General features: G+C 37.8%; 2 protein-coding genes across 3 annotated transcripts in view; one reads left to right on the top strand and one right to left on the bottom strand.

Annotated features, from left to right (window-relative positions):
• Nucleotides 1-10,063, top strand: part of LOC107086092 (G protein-activated inward rectifier potassium channel 3-like) — a 10,918-nt gene extending 855 nt beyond the window's left edge. Inside the window, exons 2-3 of one of the 2 annotated variants that reach the window (XM_015376845.1) lie at nucleotides 1,667-2,894; nucleotides 9,406-10,063. In XM_015376845.1, the coding sequence (XP_015232331.1) occupies nucleotides 1,667-2,894; nucleotides 9,406-9,764 (1,587 nt within the window). In that variant the 3' untranslated portion in view covers nucleotides 9,765-10,063. Of the gene's footprint in view, nucleotides 1-1,666; nucleotides 2,900-9,405 lie in introns of those variants that run through there. The other variant, XM_015376846.1, reaches the window with a different exon arrangement.
• A 4,621-nt stretch (nucleotides 10,064-14,684) lies between these two features.
• Nucleotides 14,685-23,549, bottom strand: part of zbtb32 (zinc finger and BTB domain containing 32) — a 10,316-nt gene continuing 1,451 nt past the window's right edge. The window contains exons 2-5 of the mRNA XM_015376864.1: nucleotides 22,640-22,737; nucleotides 20,676-20,782; nucleotides 18,908-19,066; nucleotides 14,685-16,438 (exon numbers count right to left, since the gene is read on the bottom strand). Coding sequence (XP_015232350.1) covers nucleotides 16,209-16,438; nucleotides 18,908-19,066; nucleotides 20,676-20,782; nucleotides 22,640-22,737 — 594 coding nt within the window. The 3' untranslated portion in view covers nucleotides 14,685-16,208. The remainder of the gene's footprint in view (nucleotides 16,439-18,907; nucleotides 19,067-20,675; nucleotides 20,783-22,639; nucleotides 22,738-23,549) is intronic.

Below are 23,549 nucleotides of genomic sequence, written 5' to 3'. Positions count from 1 at the left end.
ATCCATCCATCCATCCATCCATCCATCCATCCATCCATCCATCCATCCATCCATCCATCCATCCATCCATCCATCCATCCATCTTCTTCCGCTTATCCTGGGTCGGGTCGCGGGAGTCGCAGCTTCAGTAGGTAGGCCCAGACGTCCCTCTCCCCAGCCACTTTGGCCAGCTCCCCTGGGGGAATCCCAAGCGCGCCCATGCCAGCTGAGAAACATAGGCCCTCCGGTGTGTCCTGGGTCTCCCCCTGGGCCTCCTCCCGGAGGGACGTGCCTGGAACCTCTCACCAGGGAGACGTCCAGGAGGCATCCTAACCAGATGCCCGAGCCACCTCAACTGGCTCCTCTCGATGTGGAGGAGCAGTGGCTCTACTTTGAGTCCCCCCCCCCGATGACCGAGCTCCTCACCCTATCACTTAGGGAGAGCCCGGAGACACTACGGAGAAAACTCTTTTCAGCCACTTGTATCCGGGATCTCATTCTTTCGGTCATGACTCAAAGCTCATGACCATAGATGAGGGTAGGAATGTAGATCAACCGGTAAATCGAGAGCTTTGCTTTTTGGCTCAGCTCTCTCTTCACCACAACAGACCGGTACAGCGCACGCTTCACAGCAGACGCTGCACCAATCCGCCTATCGATCACCCGCTCCATCTTCCCCTCATTCATGAACAAGACCCCAAGATACTTAAACTCCTCCACAAGGGGTAGTACATCCTCCCCGACCCGGAGAAGGCACTCTACCCTTTTCCGGCTCAAGACCATGGTCTCGGATTTGGAGGCACTGATTCTCATCCTGACCGCTTCACACTCGGCTGCGAACCCCTCCAGTGAGAGCTGTAGATCACACCCTGATGAAGCCAACAGAACCACATCATCTGTGAATAACAGAGATGCAATCCTAAGGCCACCAAGAGAGATCCACTCAACACCTTGGCTGCGCCTAGAAATTCTGTCCATAATAGTTATGAACAGAATCGGTGACAAAGGGCAACCTTGGCGGAGTCCAACCCTCACCGGAAACGAGTCAGATTCGGACTCGTAAACTTTCAAGCACAATTTTATATTTGAATACAGGAATATTTGTCCCAATTCAATGCTCAATCAAAATGTACATGCACACAAAAAAGAATCAGTTAAAGTTATTTGGGATTACAGATGCATTGTTCCAAGATGTGCTTGAAATCTAAAGATTTTTTTTTTTTTTTTTTTTTTTTACCAGAAAAGTATACTTACAAAGAAAAGATGAAAAAGTTAGAAATGTCATTATTTGTGAAATACATTTTTAAACATAGAAACTGGAATAAAGCTAAAATTGCTTGAAATTTTGATTTAAACTTTTTTCTTAATTTCTATTATATTAAACCTTTGTGTTTGGATGTTAGATGTTTTTGAATCTTTGAAACTTCAAGTGTTCATGTGTGAAACATCTGGTGGGAGAAAATTCCTTTACTTGGGCCAAAAAAATCCAAGTACCAAAAAAATGGTAACCAGGTTATCTTTATATTTTAAATTGAAAGAAATAGTGGTGCTTTGTCATTATTGCATTTGTGTTTAAAAATAAAAAGCTTAGCCTCTGCAGTGGGTTGAACTGCAATGCACTCAGTGACTTTTGTGCATTAGCTATGATCTCAGCTGGAAATGGTTACGTCTGGATTTCTTTCCTTAGGCGGAGACAGACAGAAGAGTCAACAACTCCATGCCAGGGACTTTTCCTGATTTTTCACCGACCAAGAGAGGTTCTAAAAGCACTACAGATATTCCTCATCCAAGCATTTGCTTGCTTCCTCCCTGCCCTTCAGACAACGCAGATAAAGAGCAGAGTAATTGGCGTCGCTGTTCATTGATTGAAACCAACAATGTCTCAAGGTTCCGTCGACATGCTCTCAGTGTCCCAAACATGGGCTCATCCAGCCCGCTCCATTTCCTCAACAGCACTCCTCTCCTCAGCAGCCCTATCTCACCAGCACACAGCAGCATTTCTAGCCCTGGAAGAGAAATAGAGAGGCTTGCCAAGGCTCGCAGTAAACTACTGGAGAGTGAGAACCAACAAACACCCAGAATTCCCCCTGAAACCAGAGAGCAACATCGCTATGTGTCCAAGGATGGGAAGTGCAGAGTCAACCTGGGCCATATTGATGAAAGGGGTCGTTTTCTGTCTGATATTTTTACTTCTTTTGTGGACCTCCAGTACCGCTGGTTTCTATTTGTTTTCATGATGTGCTATATAACGACTTGGTTCTTATTTGCTGGGCTCTATTACATTAACGCATCCATTAGAGGTGACTTAGTACAAGAGCGACCTCTTGGTACTAATCAGAACAAATATGGGGAACAATATGCTTGCTACGTGGGTATAGACGGTTTCATATCCGCTCTCCTCTTCTCTGTGGAAACACAGCGTACCATTGGTTATGGTTCAAGGACTGTATCCGCTTCCTGCCAAGAGGGCGTCCTGCTTGTCATGTTGCAGTGCATTGTAGGCTCCATGATAGATGCCCTCATGGTGGGCTGTATGTTTGTGAAAATATCCCGCCCTAAAAAGCGAGCTGAGACACTTCTTTTCAGTCGTACATGTGTCATTGCAAACCGGGATGACCAGCTATGCCTGATGTTTCGTATCGGAGACCTGAGAGAAAGTCACATGGTGGATGCAAAGGTTAGAGCAAAGTTAATCAAGTCCCGCCAGACAGCCGAGGGAGAATTCCTGCCTCTTGAACAGACAGAGATTGATCTTGGTTATGAAACTGGATCGGACAGACTTTTCCTCGTTGAACCTCAAGTCATAAAGCACAACATTGATGTCAACAGTCCTCTGTGGAACCTGGGCCCTGAGCAACTTAGACGGCAACAGTTTGAGATAATTGTTATCTTGGAAGGAATTGTTGAGGCCACAGGTTAGTAGCAACTAACTTTATAAAGGTATAACACAGTAGTAAGATATGTAGTTACTTCAGCTGTAGTTACATTAATTGAATCTTAAAGGCAAAGTACTTAACAATTTCTTCTTTTCATTATCAATAACCAAGTATCGCTATAATTAATAAATATTCTACAAAAGTCTAACTTTACATCCAGAACGAATGCTTTCTTATAGCTTAAAATTACTTGTGTATAAATACACGGCTGGATGTACCCAATGGGAGAAGCCAAGTTGCATCACCATTTTTTATTATAGTAACTGAAAGAGGACAAACTTTTAAACCTTATGCATTTTATCCAATATATCTGAAAAGGGTGTTCTCTGTGGCAGAGGAGTTTAAAGCAAGGAAAAAAACAACCATACATCATTCTACCTTCCACTTTCTATTGCAATGGAACATCATCCATAATCTTTTCCAAGAAGAGGCAAGAGAAACAAACCAAAAAAATATAAGACGTTGCAATAAGCAGGAAAGGCTGATTTTACCAGATGCAGACAGTTTATGAGGGAAAGGGGCTTCCAAATACACGGAGAGGTCTTATGCTTTCTGCTATAATGGTAAGGTAACTCCACCAGTTAGTCTGTCCCCATGGCAGGTAGGGCAGGTAGTGTGTTTGTTATTCAACCCTGAGTGAGCTGTGCTGAGACAGTTATCAGATGCTGTTCTTCACAAAAGTCATACAAGCAGGCTACTGTAAGCTTCTTTAAGATCTGTTTTCAGAGATTTTTTTCATTTATTTTATAAGTTCAGTAAACTTACTTCAGTAGATTTGTCAAGAATGATTTAGCTGGCTCTATCCTCTCGGTAAAGATGGTTAGTTTGTTTGTTAGGCTACAATGGAGGAGATGTAATGCAACAGTTATCAGCGACAGACGTCATACCAGCTTGCAAGCATAAGCTTCTTTCAAGTCCTGTCTTCAGAGAAAATGTTCCATAGCTTATTTTATACGTTATCTTCTTTCCATGAAGCTTAAGGTGTGATGGTGTTCTGAAGCTCAGACTGAAGTAACATGGAAATCAGACAAAGAACACCACCAGAAAGAGCACCAGAACCGGGGCAAGGCAGCTGGCAGTGCCGCTCTCCAGAGCTAGGGAACCACAGAGGGAGATCAGAGGAGGACAACTGTGAATGTAGAGGCCTGTTAGCGGTGGCTGGCCGGGTGGCCGGTGCCTGCACTGGAACAAAGGGAGGACAACCAACAGTCCTTCTGAGGCTAAATTAAAATGGATACAAATCTCTGTATGGCTTTTCCCCCATTTAACTCAGGGGGGTGTGTAGAGTACAAACACCAAGCTTGAAACACTACAATACAGAAAGTAGAAAAAACAACCGCTTGCAATTTTTTCATACCCTCTTTGTGGTGTCCAAGAGCAGCAGTCATTTCTTTCCAGGATTTTTCCTCAATCTGTCAATAGTGGTGGTATTTATAAGCTAAATCACAGGATATCTTTAATAATAATAATAATAATACATTTTATTTAGCAGCGCCTTTCTTGACACTCAAGGTCACTTTACAAATAATACAAAAGATAAATAAAAAGAGAGATGAAAATACAAAATACAGATACAGGAACATAAAAAACAATCATGGATAAGGAAAAGAGCAGTGTATTCACAGATGAGCGAGCTGGAACAGATGGGATTTGAGTTTGGCTTTGAATAAGGGGAGAGAGTCAATACTGCGGAGGTCGGGAGGAAGTGAGTTCCAGATATTTACATTTTCACCTTCGCCGGTTGGAGCTGTTGTTGCATGTGCACATTTTTCGGCGTGGATCTGTTTACGTAGTTAGAAACTTTCCTTGGTGTACTGTGCATAAATCTGTCTGCATGGACGCTGCGCACAGGGGCATGGAAACCAAAAACTATGTGGACCTAACAGATGTATCAAGCATAAAGCAAGCTTAAATTTTTCGCTATGGCCACAAAATCGTGTTAGGGGTGATCATACCTTAAGCATTAAGCAAAATAGTATATTTCTGTTAATATTATAATATTAACAGTCTGTAATATTATGATAGACTGAACTTACTGTGATGTCTATTGTTCTGAAAAACTGATAAAAAAAATTGTTAAACATTTAATGGATAATAATTTTATCATTTTCTTATAAGCTCCATGTTTATCTTGAGGAAAACAAAAAAAATATAGTGATTTAGGGGTACCAGCATTCCAGAGCCAAGTGCATCATGTGATACTTTAATGGCTTTAATTTGTTAGAAATTTTGCAAACCGTTAATCATTTCTAATTTCACTTTTATTCCCTTCTTTGTCACAGGCCATTAGAGTAGGCACTTTGTATAATATAATAAAATGTAAAAAGTTTCGAAGGATGCAATATATTAGTAAGACATAGCGATTGTCAAGGTTAAAATGAAAGGGGATTTTCTGTTCTTAGTAACCAAATTACATAAGCTTTGCAAAGAGCAGATGCATATTTTTTCTAATACAATCTCTTTTCAGTTGTTTGTCTCAGAACCCAACCCTAAAACATTACAGCAGACATTATGCAATTCAGCCACTCCTTTGATCCGAGAACCGTTTCTGGCCAGGGAAAGGCACTACCTTCTTCCCTTTAAATTTTCTTTTTTAGCCAGAGGGTTTTGACTGGATTGTTGCAATTCTGCAGAAACTGAACAAAGAGACCTTTAACAGGGGCTGGTAGCTCATGCTTCTTATTTTTTCAACAAATGAGAAAGCACTTATTTGCGGTAAAGCAGTCAGATTTGCATAGATGAGGAGAACGTACGTGCCATACAGTCTTAAAGAAGCCCTTTACAGAAAAATGCACTGGAATAGGATCCAGAAGGAGACCTAGGAAATGATGTCAAGACAGGAAATCCCACAGGATGCTACGAAAACCAGACATCACTTTATTATTGAAACCAGACCTTTAGAATAAAATCATAGCATAGACCTTTTATTCACCTAAGGAACGGAGGAAGTATTAAAAATGTTTCCTTTTTTTTTAATTAAGTCTTAGATATACAGAGAATTTCTTTAATTACCCTAAAGATGCCACTGGTAAAACAGATTTCCTGTTTTCTCAAATTATTGAATCTTGTAAAGAGGTTACAAAGGTTTTGGGCAGGAGACAATAAGAGAAACAGACATTTAATAACCAACACACAGCAGAAAAGACAAAGGAAAAAGGATTAGGAATCTAAAGAAAACTGTCAACACAAGTAAAAGACTTGGGCACATAAAGTATTTTTTTGAAAAACCATGAAACAGCTTAAACAAGAAAGAATCTTAACAAAAAGTATTTTCACCAAGCAATCATCTTCGTCAATATAGGGCCATGCAACATGGTGGAGAATGAACTAGGACTGGAGTTTAAGACGCTTGAGTCTGAAGCTAAGAAAGTAGGTAAAGTCAAAGTCAGAGATATAGGAATGGTCTACTGGCAGAGATGGAGGTCAGGTAATGGCAAAGAAGAAGAGATGGAAAAGAAGTTCAAAGCTCATATGGAGAAAACGAGTCAATGCCATCACGCCCCAATGGCATGAACCCATTGAGGTGTGGCAGTGGTGAAGGGGTTAAACACGTTGCTGTCTTGCAACTGAGCAACAAAAACAATTCGGAGACCTAAAATAAGTCCTCATCCCATGGCCCTTGATGCGGATTCTTTTCTCAATTGGACTGAGTCCAACCCTGGCTGACTGGGTCCTGAACTTCGTGATCAACGGTTCTCACATTGTTTAGATCAGAGCAGAAATCATTGACACAATGAAACCGAGAAAATATATCCGTCAATACAAGGTGCCTTAAACATTGCTGAGATTATTACAAGAGCAGAAAATCGTGAGGCTCTTGAGGAGGGTTCAATCTGGTAGGAAGAACAGGAGTTTCTGAAGAAGCCAATAAAACTGGTCCAAAAAATCTTCAAACATGTTGCTGCAAATGATAAAGAGAGCATAAGAAAAACTCCAAAAATCAGTTCTAAGCATTAATTAGTGGAGTACTGGTAAGAAGAGAAAAGTCTAACACTTGAATCTGAAATTCTGAGGTATAGCGATTGACTCAGGATGAAGGACTTCCACTGGCTTAATCAAGCGACTTTTTGAGGTAACAAAATTTATTTATTTGAAAAGACTTATGAGGAGACTTGCCTTGATCAAAAAAACAGCTATGAAATAGAAGACCAAGCTGAATTCAAAGAGCTCAGCTAAGGATGAGCAAACATTTCTGAAAAAAAGAAGGCAATGAAAAGCCTAAGGGTAGACAGGCTAAACTTAGGTTGGTAGAGTGACAAAAACATTTACTAGAATTTACTAATTCTGGTATTATAAAGAAAGGATACATTCAGCCATATGAAGGTCTTTTCTAAATAATTGTTTTTTCTTTTAGATTCTCTGACCTTTTTGCAATGTAGACACTTGCTGAAAGCTGCTATCACTTGGTAGATTAGTTTCTAAAAGACTCATTTTATCTTAACTTTTAGACGAAATGATCGTGCTTTGCCTTAGATCACCGATCACTGATTAGAAAAAGTGGAAATATTGTTTACTGGGTGAGCACAGCACAGATAAAGTAGCTACTTTCTGTAGAAGCTGTGCAATCACTGTTCTACATAAAATAGTGACGAATACTCCTTTTTTAGGGGCTGCTCTTAGTGCAGAATTCATGAGATTACTCATAAAGGCTGGAATTACACCAAATACTTAGGTTTACTATTTAGGTGCCTGTTTGGGATAAAGCTGGTGATTTTACTGGTTTGTTTTGGATCATTGGCATGTTTTAGGGTCTAGTTCTGCTTTAGATTATTTTTTTCTTCACACGTAGTCTCTGATTTCTCTAAAGAATGTTATACATATAAGTAGTCTTTTGATGTTTAATTAATGAAATAAACAAATTTACAAGAGAAAGACCAGGGAACACAAGAATTCAGGGAAATGGGAAAATACCTGTGGCTAACAGCTTGCAGATGTGGGAGGAAAGAGCAGAAGAGAGACCAAGGAGAGAAAAATGGCTGCAGTGTTCAAGGGAGGTTAAGCACAGAAGACAAGAAAATAAATCTAAAACTAACAAAGAACCACTAGAGACAAGGAATAAATTAACCCGAGTTACTGTCAAAAGATTAAACTAATAAAAATGGAAAATAAAGGACAACAACAATAAAAAGTAGAATCAAACCCCAAACCTGGACGTACATTTTCCAATGTGACTGTATTTTTTTATTAAACTTATTATAGGAGATTCTTTCGTTCAATTCAGATGGTTTACAATGACAAAACTCAGAAACAAAAAAAGGAAAATTACATAAGTCCAATGAAAAAGAATATATGTACAGAAATGTTTTATCATAACACAACCATAGGTTACTTAACCGTAACTTGATAGAACAAAAATTCCACTTGAAATATATTACTCTGTGTTTAATTAATCTATTTAATATTTCTCTTAGTTAGCCAGGTCAATCGCTAATCAGGCAATCTCTCCTGATCTATCTACCATGTCAGTCAATCCTTTATTTATTTGTTGTTCTCAAACATTATTTAACAAATAAAATGTTCTTTTTACTTTTCACATATGCATGACTGAGATAAAATGCAAGAGGCACAAAGTAGCTCAAATTTAGAAAAAGGGAGAAATATTTGCTGTTATCTTTACATATGTTTATCAAACGCTTCCTTCCAAGATGTTCTTGTTATCAGTATTGCTGTAACAGCAAAATGTTTGATCCGTATTCAAAGATTCTGCGTTGTGTTAAGGGTGGTTTTGCACCAACAACAAACATTGGACTGCTTTGTGATGAAAACCAGATGGCAATTTCCCCCATTAAAGTTCTGAAGATATTTGTTTTTCTTTTATCATCCTCTGCAGTATCCACCCAAAACTCCACATGCAAGATTGAACCAGCTCTAACATAACTTGGGTACTTGATGACATCTGTTGGAGTCTTCTAAAAGTTTGCTGGTGTCAGTTGATCAGCATGATTATGTTTGCCTTTTTTTTGTGATAGACTAAAATACAAACAAATTACAATCAGCAGTTTTTTGTCAGTGCAAATCTATACTCCATACTCCACCGCTGAACGAAATATGGCTTGTATGTTTTCCAAGTCCTAAGGTTGTTTTTATTTTTCGTTTTTAAATGAGCTTAACCTAAATCCATATGCGCAGACTTCATTTAATGTTCAAATATTGAACATTAAGTCAACCAGTCCCATAATCATCTTGCAAAATCTCAGAAATCTAAAAAAAATCTGCGTAAAGTTTTACTTGCATTAGCTAAATAACAATGTTTATCATCTTAAAGAAACTGCACCTGGTAAAATCAGTTATCCGGTTTCAGAATTATTTACTACACACAGGTACACAAAGGAAATATGTAATCGTTTCTTAGTAACAAAGATGGGCATCATGGTGTTCCTCTCCTTGTGTGTGGAGATGTGAACAAATAGGGACATCATGTGGCCCACAGTGGGAATTACAAGGGATCCACCTATTTAATGTGTGTGTTTTTTTAACCTTTTCCCAACAGGAATGATGTGCCAAGCCAAAACATCTTACATTGAAACAGAGATTGAGTGGGGTGCACGCTTTGAACCATGTATGACATTGGAGAAAGGCTCATTTCGAGTGGATCTGCGTCGGTTTCACAGCACCTACAAGGTACCACTGCCTAACTGTAGTGCCAGCCAAGCACACCAGCTGATGCTTCTGGCTGATTGCAATGCCCAAAGCCACAAGGCCTGCAGAGACTGGGTAGCTTTTGCAGAGAGAACAGCTATGGAGGACAAGGACAAGTCTCCGTCTCATGTTCGGTTTACTATCGGTGACATTCAGGAGGAAAGGTCAGACAGTAATGAAAACGAAGCAAGTGCAGAGCAGATTCTGTAATAGAATCCTGGAAGGACTTCAAAGATTTACTTTACTTTTAAATGTGTATAGATTCATCTATTGATAAACAAATTTTGGTTAAGCATTTTTTCACTAAAATTGACATGGATTGTAAAAAAGCAAGAGCATGAATAAAATGTAATACTGACAAATAGACTGCACTTTACTGCCCTATTTTTGTATTTTTGCTTGAGATTGTGTATGACTTGGTTTGGACAGAAATTTATTCTAGAAATGTTATAAGGCTTAAAAGAGCTCCTCCAGCTTAAGGTGACCAGATTTTTATTTTAGATTAAGGAATTAAGGGACATCTATTGCTCAGAGATAGAACAAAAAATTTAATAAAAAAAATGATTAAGAATTTTTGCATATTTACTCATTAAGCAATAAAAAGTGTAACATCCGGAATGTGTCTTTCCTTACTATCATGGGGAAGTGGGGGTGCTGGGGGTCCTGCAGCACATCCTGGTGGCGATGGGGAGAGAAAAAAAATATGCTGAATATGTTCAGCTTGTCCCAAGCATAATTATTATGATAGATGTTACCATGTATTTGTGACTGGGTATAATTAAATAATAATCACTATATTGTCAAAGATTTGGGGGAATTTAATGTTGATCCCACCAGATTGTTCACCACACAGGTGCAGATCATCAGCCTCATAACCAGAGCGGCACAAGAGGAGCAGGTCACCACTATTCTTTGATGGAGTTTTACCCTATATGGTAACATTTAGCCCTCATGATTCGCACTCATACTGTTAGTCAATTTATGCAGTTCAAAACCGGGTTAGCCATTGTCTGGGGCCCCCCAGCCCGCTCGGGGCCACAAAAAATTGCTTGTTTTGCTTGCTTTGTTGCAGCGGGCCTGAATACAGGAAGGGGTTAGGGTCTGACAAACTCCGCCATTTGTACTGTGGTCCCTCTCCACTCCTTTTCTGCACATATTTGACTCAGATTCTGCATGTGCCTTTCTCTGCCTGGGGTCCATTTAACGAAGGAGGTTTACTGAAAACTAAGTTTTCTAAACCTGAGGTATGGGAAAATCTGAGTTTTCCATTTTACAAAGAGAGTTTAGTCAACCTCTGTTTTAGTCACCATAGTAACATTCTCCCTAGAGCTAACCTGGTCGGGAACAGGTTTTCTTCAGTAAACACGGAGTGTCCTCTGTCTCCATTTGTTTTTTTTTTTTACTTTCTGAAATTCAGTTCCTACTGGAAAAATGTAATTACAGTTCACCATTTTATTTTCTGATTTAATCAGGAGAGTCTGGTCGTAGTTTTGTGCATACAATGAAAAAATATCATACGCACACTGTTTTTTTTTTTTTTTTAAACAAATATTGCATGTCATTTGACGAGGATCATGTCAGAGAATGATGGGCACTTTCTTCACCAATAATTAAAGGGAGATGATTCTACAACTCAGTTTATTTGTTTTTGATTTGTTTAATATGAGCCACAAGCGGATCATTTTATTTTTTCTGTTTATTTTTACAGTAGTTGCTTGAGGAATTACTAAGATTATTTTGAGATTAAATATTAATAGATTTGTTAATTCAGCTGTTTATTCAGATAGTAATACGCTGCTGCCAGATGTTTGACCCTAAATAGTATACATTGATTCACTACTATTCAAGGAATAAACCCGTTATATCATCATGTTCACAATTTCTATGGCAAGCCAATTTGATATGTCACTGTCTTGGTTCTGTTATGTTTTACTTTGCTCCATGTTTTCCAGTTTTATTGGTTTAATTCCTATTTTGTTGTATTTTCTGGATATATTTGAGTTCTTAGGTTTTTATTTGTTGCCCTCTTGTGTTTGTCTCCTTTTCCCTAGCTCCTTCCTGGACTGCTCTCTTCACACCTGTTCCCAATCTGCTCGTTAGTCTTCTCTTTGTTCAGTCTACCATAAATACTCTCCTTGTGCAGCTCCTCAGTGCTGGTTCCTCGTCTTACCTCGTCTCTCCTTGCCTTTCCCTGACTCTACATGCTCTTTTCTCCTGATGTCTACTTGGTTCTGGTTAAGTTTTACATTTTAAGTTGGATTTTGGATTCCAGCCTCTGTTACCTGTGTTGATTCATTAAAAACTGCAAGAACTCACATCTACCTCTCAGCCTCTATATTTGGATCCTCAAACCTCAACCAAACCCTGACAATGTATTAGTATTGCTGAATAGGTATTCCTGGTATCTGAAAAAACATATACTCTTTTCCCTTGTCAAGATGACACTCTTCACATGTAGAATAAATATTCTTGATGTGTCCTGATTTTATCTAAGGCTCGGACCCACATGCAGTGAAACCAAACAGAGAGAGACGGATGAAGAGTTTGATGGATTTTATTGAAGATGTTAAGCTCGGTTCAGAGTTTCCCTGAACTCTGCTCAGCCAGAACTGGAAGGCGAGGGGAAGACAGACTGTTGGTTCAGGCTCAGTGGGAAATTTGATTCGTTGATCTTGAAGGAGAGGATCTGATTGTTGACTCACGTTTCCAGAGAAGTGAAGGATCCTTGACTCCAAGCTGTGTGTTGGTTTTCCAGAGTTTGTCTGACTCGGTGGAGGGCGGAACAGGGTTTACCTAGAACTCAGACAGTGTAGGGGAACGGAGAAGCTGATTGCCACTCAGATTTCCTGCTGTACTTGAACGGGTCGTAGTGAAGATGATTCCCTTGCTCAGAGAGTAATTTCAACGTCCTTAAAGGAGACTGGATCCAAACCTCCTGTTTGAATTCCAGGCTCAGTTTAGACTCAGTTGATCCCTCCTGGGAGAGGAGGTCCGAAAAGGTCCAGTTTGCAGGATGACTTCCTGCCGAGAGGCAAAGACAAAAAACAAAGTTAAAACTCATCGAGACAAGAACTCAGTCTTACTCAGTGAAAACTCAGCTTGGCTAGAGTACCAAAAACTGGCAAACACTCTGGCGTCGAGGTAGTGGCAGTCAGCAGCTTAAGAGCACTCCGTTAATGAGGTAACCATCAGCAGGTGTGTGAGGAGGCGACCTGGAACCAGGCGCCTCCTGTTGGTGGAAGGGAGACAAACACAAAAACAAACACACAGACAGGAGCCCTGACATGATGTCTAGAATCTATGAAGAAATTTATTTTAGATATTATAAATACATAATCAGTCAAGCTGATAAATCCCAGAACGGCCACTTAAACTCAAGGACAAGTATATAAAACTTTATTTTTAATAGTATACTTTTTTTTTCTGAGATTCAGTTTCTGCTGCAAAAATTTTATTTAGAAAATATATTATTATAGTTCAGTCTGATGATGGCTTTTTAAGCTTGTCACGTCGCACACACTTTAGGCTAGATCAATTTAGAGTTGTAGATTTTGATACGAATTCGTTTTACGGAATATGTATTCCTGATATCTGGAAATAAAATGTGTCCCTGTCAAAATGAAAATTTCCAACAAATTGCCACTCTTAACATCTAGAATAAATATTCTGATGTCTAGAAGTTCATTTCAGATCTCCATATTATCTTCTAATGTTTCTGGTCAGCATTTGAATTATTTTCACTATGAAGCTATGTATTTCAAATATCATAAATACATATTCAATCATGCTCATAAATGTCAAAACGGCCACTTAAAATGTGTAAATATTTTTAGGTATATAAAACTTAATACTTACTAGTATAATTTATTTTTTTTTTTTTTTACTTTCTGATATTCAGTTTCTACTGGAAAAATGTAATTACAGTTAATTCTAGGAGGGATTTTAATCAGGAAGAATCTTATTTTAGTGATCTAAAAATGGAACAACAGAGAGGAGAGTGCTTTTAATAAATGTAATAACGGCCTGCCATAACCCAATTCATATACGCACTAACTCAAGCAACAAACTTCTCCTTCGTCATCTTCCTCTTCTTTGAATCTGTAGCGCTGTTTCTGTCTTTTAAACAAATTCTCAATTTTTTGTATTTCTTCATTAAAAACTCTAGATCTAGTGGAATGAACTAGGTACTTCATTTTGCCTGTTGTCATGGTGACTCATCGAATTGGCGTTCCACTGATAATGGCTTTTCACACATGTTAAACTCTGAGTGGACCTAATTAGAGTTGATTGAACAAATTCATAACAGCCGTTGTGAAAATGAAAACTCCAGAGCTTTGGATAGATCAATTATGATTTGCAGACTTAAATCAGAATTTCTTAAACCTGCTTCTTGAAATGACGCCAGGCCTTGCAGTCACTATAATACATCATATTAAGCAATAAGTTGTGTTCAGGTAATTCAGTGCACATAATAAATGTGTGTAGTTGACTTCTATTTACAAAAATAATTTCTGGTTGAAAAGGGGATGGAGTCAGGGTGTCCTTCATAAAAACAACAAGTAGTCCACCTGTTCTAAAGTTTGTGTTGTGTGCCCTGCTTTATATTACCTTCAATGATTTACTCCCTCCTCAATGCAGTACATACTTCTGTTGAAGGAAAAGGTAATGAAGATGTCCGTATAACAGTTTATAGGCACTTCTGATGGTTTAGCAAATAGTAACCATAATACATTTTTCAGCATCTTTAAAATGGTCAATGGGTCATGGCTCTGCTATGTGTTGTGCTGAAATGTGGGATCCTGTAGTCTGCACAGGTAGCTGATGCCAACTCCAGGAAAGCTGTAATGCTCATTCAGGTACTTTTTACGAATAATTAAAAAAGGACAAATCACTGTGAAGGAAGACGCATATGGCTTAGGTTTGAGGACAAGAAACCAGCTTCTTTATTAGCTATTTCTCTAACTCCTTCAATGCATGCCATAAAATTTAATTAAAGGCCTTTGTGCCAAACTTGGAACAACAGCCTACCATAAAAACACAATCGAACAGTAACAATGTCAATGTAAAGAAGTCTAAAGTTAATAATGGTGTAGGCATCCATAATGTTAAAATAATTAGAGTACTTGAGTAAAAACCAATCTGTATTAGTTGTAATTTTATATAGACAGATAAAAAACAGATAAGGCACCAGGCTTAGTTAAGCCTGGAGCAGGCTGGCGGCACAGAATCACCATGGTAACTGCTACTGCTTTTGTAAATTCTTTTAGAGGCTTAATTCAGTCAGGAAATTATGGCTTAATATGTTTTAACCCATTTAAATGAGATTTGTGCAAGAACTCGGAAGTTTACTCTTATTGGCAAGCATGTTTATTTCGTGCAGTAGTAACATGGCATATTTGATAAATGATTGGCTGGAAAATAAAAATACATATTTATTGAATATCATTATTTTACATATTATGATAATGCTGCTAAAATCCACACTTATCTTATAGTGGAAGAAGGCCTGTGAGTATTACTAGAAGCTCCCTTCAGGAAGCGTTGTATAATACTTCGTATTGCAAACATAAACTACTGAGAAAACATCAGTTTAATACCTTTGTGTGTAACTTTTATAAAAAGCATTTCGTCTGCTGAGTACTGTTTAATCGGAAGGACATAATCTTAAATGAATAGAAACATGCATTTGGCAGTGACAGAAAGACAAAAGACCCCCACTAATAGAAAAACAATCTTAAATGCTCATTTATTCAAGATATCTGAAAATGTTTTTTTATTTATTGTATTTTCCAAAAAAAGTAATGAGCTATGAGAAAGCTAAAAGTAATCTAGTAGTTTTTTAAGCTAAAATAAAGAAATCATAAATCACTAGATCAGACGATAATACTTCTAACAGTTTGAATACATTCATTTCTATCGAGCAGTAATACTAATATATTAACCGTTAACTGCCTAAAACTGCAGTTAAAAAAACATTTCTTTAATACAAATTAAATTTAAGTCTTGATACCTCAGAATTCACTGATTACAATAATCTGTAAAATACTAGGGGATCAGCTTTCAAGAAATGCCAACATTCACACATGCATACTAACATACATATAACCCTACCAAGCTCAAGGTAATTCCACTATTCTCTTTGATCTTTACTGTATTATCATTACCTTGTTATAAGATAATTCTCATAGTCAATAGCATACAAAGCCTCATGTCAATGGAAGCAGAATTTTGTTTTCAGTAAATGTCCTCTTGAGAGCGCTAAAAACCCAGTTCACAGCTGCAAAGCGGTCTAATAATTTTGAAAGTCAGAGGGAGGATTCCTGCGTCATGCATCGGGGATTAGATGCTGATGTGGCTTTAATGCCCGGTAAACACTTTCAAAACCTTTAATGTCACTGGAAAATAGTACTGCACATGGAATTCCTATTACTGTGAATGCAAATAGAGAACAGTTTCACTTTGCATAGATTTTACACCCTTCAAAGCCTAGTTAGCTCTTAATACTTCCAAGAAGAGCAATATATTTCTTTTTAAATCGAGCTTTACTGTTGGTTGGGTAAAGCAGATTATTAGCTATGATCATCAGTACAGTGCTTAACTGAACTTTAACAGTCTTACACAAGGAACACCAGGCTACAGCTTGTTAGGATGGTCTCATATGTGGGAGATGTATAAGTAGGTGTTGCTGATGCTCCAGTCAGGGGGGAAGTCCTGCACTGCATGGCTCTTGATGTGCCTCTGCATAGCGACCAGGCTGCTGCAGAACTCCAGGCACACGGTGCACTGGTAGGGTGCAGCCCCATCATGGGTCCGCAGATGTTTTATCATAGCAGAGTAGTCCCGTGAGCGTTGACCACAGAGGCGACACTCAAATGGCTTCTCTCCTTAAGACAAAAGAACAGGCAGGAAGGAAGACGTTAAAGGTGTTGGAAGAGAGAATCTAACATTTATTTTTCTGGCCTTTGCTCCTTCTGCATATTTTTTTGTTTTTGTCAGATGTTGGCAAAACGTAGACCTGTAATGATGAGTAAATTCTATCACTTCTGTGAAAAATTCTTTCCTTTTCAGAGATGAATTGCATTAAAGCGTGAAATCACCTAAACTGGGACACTTACATCATAATCATCCAGATCTAACTTAACTTGAGGCTTTGTTCCACTTTGTCAGTTTGTTTATCTGATTTATGTTAGTGTAACAAAAATCTTTAGAAAATCATTAGCTACAGTAATATTTATGTGTGACAGTTGGAGAAAATAATGAAAGTCTAAAACTGTTTTTGCAGCATGAAATGTTTGCATCTTCCAGCTTTCAGACTAATTATAGTCTTTTAGAGAGGTAGTCAGCTTATGCCTGTTATTACAAGTAATCCAAATATGAAATATTAGATTAGATATTAGAAATATTATATAAAGATGCAAATTTTTATGAATATTAGAGAAAAAACTGAGTTCTTAATGTTATCAAATTATCATATTCATGCACATTAACGCTGAAAAATGCCATACAAGAGCTTAAAAAAGGATATAAAAAGAATATATATCTATATATATCTATATATATAGATATATATAGATATATATATATATATATATATATATGATCTAGAGGTTTGCATTCCACCTTATCAGGAATGCAAATTTCAGCCGCACTGCATGTAGCCCAGATTTTTACTTTTGAATGATAGATCTTCTACCTCATGGAAGATTGAGATCTGACAGTTTCAGTTTGTCTGTTTTGAGTTGTTCATGATATTAAAATGAGTGGAAAACAGTGAGCTGCTTGGAAAGCAATTTAAAACTCTACCTCTAGCCTTCTTTAGAAAAATGTTCAGCACTTTGGAAAAACAGAAATGCGTAAGAGAATACGTTCAAGAAAGTATGAGGATATTTGCATATTACCACACCTTAGCATAACCCCCTTTATTTCTTCAACAACAACTAATCAGCTTATGAAAGGCTTTGTATAGTATAATAAAAATTATACCCATTAAAGATGGTAAAAGGTTTGTCTTTTCAAGACCACAAAATCTGATGCATCTTATTGCAATTTAATATAATAGATATGGGGAGGTTAGAGTAGTCAATAAACAACATCTGATTCATTTTGTCAAAATTATATTAAACAAAGACAAAATATAAAATAAATTACAATTGAACCAAAGATAACATATTTCCAAATCACCCCCCAGAAACCAGTACTTACATATTGCAATGTATGTATATTACAATATTGCAAAATACTTTCTATTACAATATACGTTGAACCGTATTGTCATTTGACTACAAAACAGCTCAGCTAATAGAAAGATTTTAATTTGAATAAGTAGTCTCACTTAGAAAAAACTTTTTTTGAGTCAGGGTGCATGTTTGGTTAGAACATGCAGTATTTGATTTAGGCAAGCAACTAAAGGTGCGAAAAGTCGCTAGAAAGTGTCATTTCAAAATCCTATAACTTAATTAGAAGCAGTTCGGTGGAGTGAAGCTGCTCTTTGAATTGTTTAATATTTTTTAAGAGTTTACTGAAATGCAGAGGGACATGTAAATAGTTATTACCCTCTTATTTGTCAGGTCAGTACAAATAATTGTTTAATTCTGAATTAGAAGAACAATTATGCAACCTTTAAAAAAATGTTTTTACAGATAAAAATCTCCAAAGCACAGATAATCTAAAATTTAACGCAGTATATGAATTTCATTCCTCTGTGAAGATAGACTTCCAGGTATTGCCAAATACCCAAAATCAGATCTGTGTCTAAATGTGATTATGCTCTATTCTAAACCACCCATGTGAATCTCTTGTCAAGTCTCAGGTCTCGCATCGGCTCATGCATTTGCTTCCTGGACTGTCTTGTATTTAGTTCCATCCACCTACCCAACTCTGAATGTTCCCTTTTTATGCTAAATAAAGCCTCCCCAAAACACCACACCCATAGGGCCGACTGGCTTTTAAGTATATTAACCAGAGAAAAAAAAACATGTTTAGCACGTAGGCCAAATAGTTTAACTTTGGTCTCATTTGACGATTGAACCTCTCTTAACATGTTTGCCATTACTCCTTGGCTTGTGCAAAAGATTTTCTTTCAGCGGCCCTACAGTTTACCTACTCTTCCAAAAAGGGCCAGATTTCTGGACTCCATGCTAAAATTTGTCTATCCAACTAATTTTCCCACAAGTTGTAGTTTGCTGCCCCCGACAACCACCACTCACACACACGCACACACGCACACACACACACGCAGTTAGCACAGGCCTTTTCAAACTGATTAATAAATGGACAATGATTTATAAAGAGTTTTCTTTAAATACATGACTCCAGGCAATATAAAGAACTGTTAACAGTTGTAAGACAATTACCAGTGTGGACGCGATGATGGGTATCGAGCTGATGTTTTAGGCTAAACTTCTTGGGACAGTGTTTGCATTGGTAGGGTTTTTCGCCTCTGTGGTCTGTGCCGTTTGCTTCGAGTTGCACAGCGTCTCTTCCACAGAACTGACATCCATCGCAGCTTTGACCTGTGGCAAACCAAATTAGAATGTCTGAATGGCAGTTATAAATGGTGTTAAAAAACATACCGTGCACAACAGGATATACCACATTAAATGATTCTTAACAGTTTTTTTTTTTTTTTTTTTTAAGAAAATAAAATACATGCGTGATTACATAGGGGTTACCAAAAGGATTCACTTTTTTAAAAGAATAACAGACAGTTGAGGAGGGTACCACGAAATATTATTCATTTGAAATTTTACCAACTGATGCTTCAAATATCAGAAACCTAACTGGCAAATTTTTTGATCTGTTTCTGAAATTTAAGCTGAAAAAACTGATTTTTTTTTTTTACATCTCAAAATAACAGATCTTCTTATATTGACACTGCTTTCTATAATCTGAAACAATTCTCACTTTATATTCATATTTTTGGTTTATGTTCTTAATTTAACTTGATTTTTTCAATTAAATCTTTATTTTATTTTAATTTTATATCTGCTTTTAATCCTGCCTTCAGGCTGGTTCCTCATGGTAAATAAGTATTAGGTTCCTAGTCAACTTAACATTGAGACAAAAGCTTAATTAAATGTCAATACTATGTAATTAAAAGTTTTCTAACTATATTTATTAAAGCAACCCAGAAAAAATTTTGTGAACTCTACAATGAGGTTTTTCTGTCACATAGTATTCACTAAGTGCATATTTTTATTAAGCATCCTGTTGCAAGAGTATAGATAACCATGTGTAAGGTTTCTTTCCTGTGAGCTCTTCGAGTTCATCTCTTTAAATCTTTTACAAAAGGTGTGATTTTTGAGGTTTTTAAAAAAAGTGGAGGTTTCGCTGTCCTGCATGCTTTTTTGGCTTTTTTAAAGAGAAAACATAGCCCTCACAGTAGCCTATAGACAGGATGCTGAAATATGGAGCGGGTATAGGCCTACTGTAGTGAGAGGAAAAAACAGGAGAGAATCGACCACAACAACTCAACACCTACCACTCTAAAAAACGCAACCTAGCGAGATCTGTCACCGTTTGTCTGTGTTTCCTGTCCAATTTGTCGTTCTGCATTTTGTGCTGCTTAGATATTTATTGTAGAATTAAGCAACTCTAAATTTTACTCTTATCTTCACCATGGTAATACCACTTTTTTGTTTTTCGTAGCTGTCAAAACATGAACATACCGTTCTATCAAATGAATAAAAGTCTTTATCTGCTCAGTTTTACACTTTCACTCTTGCAGAGGCCCTTGCAGAGGCCCCCATGCAGATCCTGTTTGTGCTGTCATCTTCAGAAGAATTTATCAGAACACATCAAATTTGTTAGACTTTTTGCCTAAGGACAAACCGCGCTTTCACTGCAGCACATACTGTACTGTATATATCTAGCTGTATCTGGTAACCACACTACTGCTCCTATTGCACCATGCTTTCAAAACCACAACTCTCTTTATCACTTTCCATTGCGTAGCTGCATCGATGGAACCAAGGTTAGGGGTCACACTGAAGTATTTCACTATTTTGTTAAATTGACCTGTTTTACTCAGAATCACCCCTCCTGCAATTGTAGTAACAGCAATGTGCTCTGTGTGCCATACTTGTTCTAATATTCACCATTTTTGTGTGATTGTTTTCTTACCCAATCGTGTGGAGCCTGACTCCCGCAGCAGTGGATCACAAAGGACTCTTTTACTGCAGTGTTGGCAATCTTCAAGTCTTCCCCTAACTTTTTGCGCTTCTGGAAAGCTACACAAAGAATATTTTGCGGTGAGACAACTGCAGATGTTATGATGTTAAAAAAACAAACAAAAAATCAAATAAACAACAAATACCTGTGTGCCAAAGACCCATTTTTGTAAAGATATTTTCTGGATTTTATTTCTGAACAGGAAAATGTCAGTTTGCATACAATTTATTTACTTTCCCTGTTACTAAAATGCAGAGATATTTATAGCACTTTGAGGTGTATAGATATAGTTTTCCTTTCTTGAAAGATCTGATTAGAAAGAACAAATGAGTGGGAGACACCATGGAAGGTCTTCTTTTCCCCCACAAAGTCTCTTTTACATTGTGAACTATGTTTTTGTGGTGTAGACGCACTGTCGAAACAGAGAAAATACGTTTAAGTGGGTGGAAAATATAAAATTGAGTTAAGTTAGGGAGAATTGGAGGGGGGGCCCCTTTATTCACAAATGCTGCTTCTTTATAGTGACGTGAGAGAATTTTGGCTTTTTGCATAGAAACAGAAATTTGAAAAGCGAAAAGAAATCTCAGATGTAATTTATTCTAAATATGTGAAACTTCAATGTCACTTTAAAAAAAATCATCAAAGGACTTAAATAACATTAAAAAGAAAAAAGTTGTGTTGTAGTGACTTGGATTGTTTTTGTTTTTTTTCACAAAAGAGACCTCAACACAATTGATGGGACAGGGAAGGGTTAACAGTTGAAACCAATCAAGCAGGAAAGTGCAGGAGGCACGATCACACGCACCCACAACACGCACAAACACACCTCTACCCGACCAGCAGTGAGTCAAGTATGGTAGCTGTCGCAAAGGAACAACTGAGCAGACCAGGGGGTTCTAAAATGAGTCTGCAGTAGGAAAACCATGGAGACTTTGTGCAAAAAAAACGTTTTCAAAGTTAAATCAGAAGGCTGTCTTACCTTGTCTCCCCAGTTTGACTTGTTTGGCTTGATTTCTTCTTTTTCAAAAGACTGTTCTTGATCATACTGCCCATTCGTGAGGTCCATCCGTGAGCATAGGGATGGGGGTGAAAGTGTGAGTATCCCAGTGCAGCATTTTGTAAGGGAGTTTGAAAATGGGAACTAAGCAAAGGGAACATGTGCTGAGAAGAAAGGGAGAATGGGTACATTACAGAGGTCTGGTTGGAAGATGGAAGGGGATGAGCTGCAATGAAGTTTGAGTAGTTCTCAGAAATTTGGCCTAAGGTTTTAAAGTGATTCCCAGAGACCCACATGTTTGGGAATGCCCATGCAGGGGAAAAAGATGAGCTGCTAGTGTTGGACCTGGTAATCACGCTATCTCTGTTGCACAGTGCTGCTGGTATTGGGGACAATCCTGCCTTCCTTCTTGGGGATTTTTGGTTGTTACGGATATCATTAGAATCGGCAGGTGAAACATTTTCCATGATGATGCCAACGCTTGATTTTTCTTCTGGGGAGGATATCTGTTGGAGTTTGTTCTCGAGAATTTTACTTTTTTGCGTTTGATCTGTCTCTTGTAAACCTTTCTTTTCCTCTCTGAGGTCAGCCGCTTCTCTGCTCTCATCTTCCTTTCTGGCTTCGAGACAGTCAAGCTGTTTGCGGCACTGGTCCTCCAGCAGCTGCATTTCTAAGAGCTGGGCAGCTCTCAGCAGTTGCTTCAGGTCTTTTGCTGGCACTTCAAGAGCTTGAGTGTAAGTGAAGTCCAGAACTTGCTGGAAGGTTTGGGGAGTGAAATACTCCAACGTGCAAAGGGCTGGGCTGTCCGAGTCAGCTTTGGCCAGGTGCTGCGCTAACGCTCTACTAGCACAGGCTAAAACTAACCGGTGTGCCCGAAAAGTTTGGCTCTGCACTGAGATAATGACATCGCAGAGCATACCTGATTGACGAAGGGCATCCGCCTGCTGCAGGAAGTTGTAGTATTGGCTGTTGTAGATTCGGATCATTTCTGAAAGTTCTGGTAATATTGGGCAGGGTCTAAGAAGAGAACACACAAATCAAGATCCATCAGATAATATTCACGGCATGTTGTAAGATCACTTCAATTCCTTTGACTTTTATGTGGCATTTCTTTTATATAGAAATTACTTTACAAATCAATTGCAGAAATCTGCAAAGGATTGCCATATAATATGTTTTCTTTTGCTTGAATGTTTTCCACTGAGATCCACATTAAGCCTCATTATTGGTGAAATATAAAAGGCAAGAATGCACAGCGGGAGTTTTAGTTAGGCGCTTTAAATTCATTGACAGATTATGAGGTTTTTTTATCCACAGTACAAACTTCCTCTTACTTGTTTTTTAGACCTCTATAAAATTGAAAGTTTACGAAATGTCTTGCATTCTGCAGCAATATTTCCCTCAATCACAGCCATGTATGTTATCAGGCTTTAATGTCGGGGCCGCTTTGTGGAAATGTTCTCTGTTATGTGACGCTTTTGATATTCGCAGAGCACATACACACTCTAAAGCCACAAAGCCCTAACAGTATATGAAACTATGACTAATGACTGTACACTTGAAAAAACATGAGTAAAGTTTAAACGTCAACAACCATAAGGCTGTATTTTGGTGTGATAAACATCAAATGCAAAAGATTGCAAGGGTGTATTATGTAAATATTTGCATATGGGACATGAATATTTCTAATTTTATAACTAAAATTCATAAGACAGAGATAAAAATGAAGTTGCTGATTGTTAAGGGTGTCCTCTTTACATACAAATACTGATTTTCCTTATACAAAATAATGCTATATATATATCTATATATATATAGATATATATATA

The sequence above is a fragment of the Cyprinodon variegatus genome, unplaced genomic scaffold (genome assembly GCF_000732505.1).
Source record: "Cyprinodon variegatus isolate N-32 unplaced genomic scaffold, C_variegatus-1.0 Scaffold143, whole genome shotgun sequence".
Lineage (NCBI taxonomy): Eukaryota > Metazoa > Chordata > Actinopteri > Cyprinodontiformes > Cyprinodontidae > Cyprinodon > Cyprinodon variegatus.
Note: the sequence above shows the minus strand (reverse complement) of the source record. Positions and strands in the feature narration are given on the sequence as shown.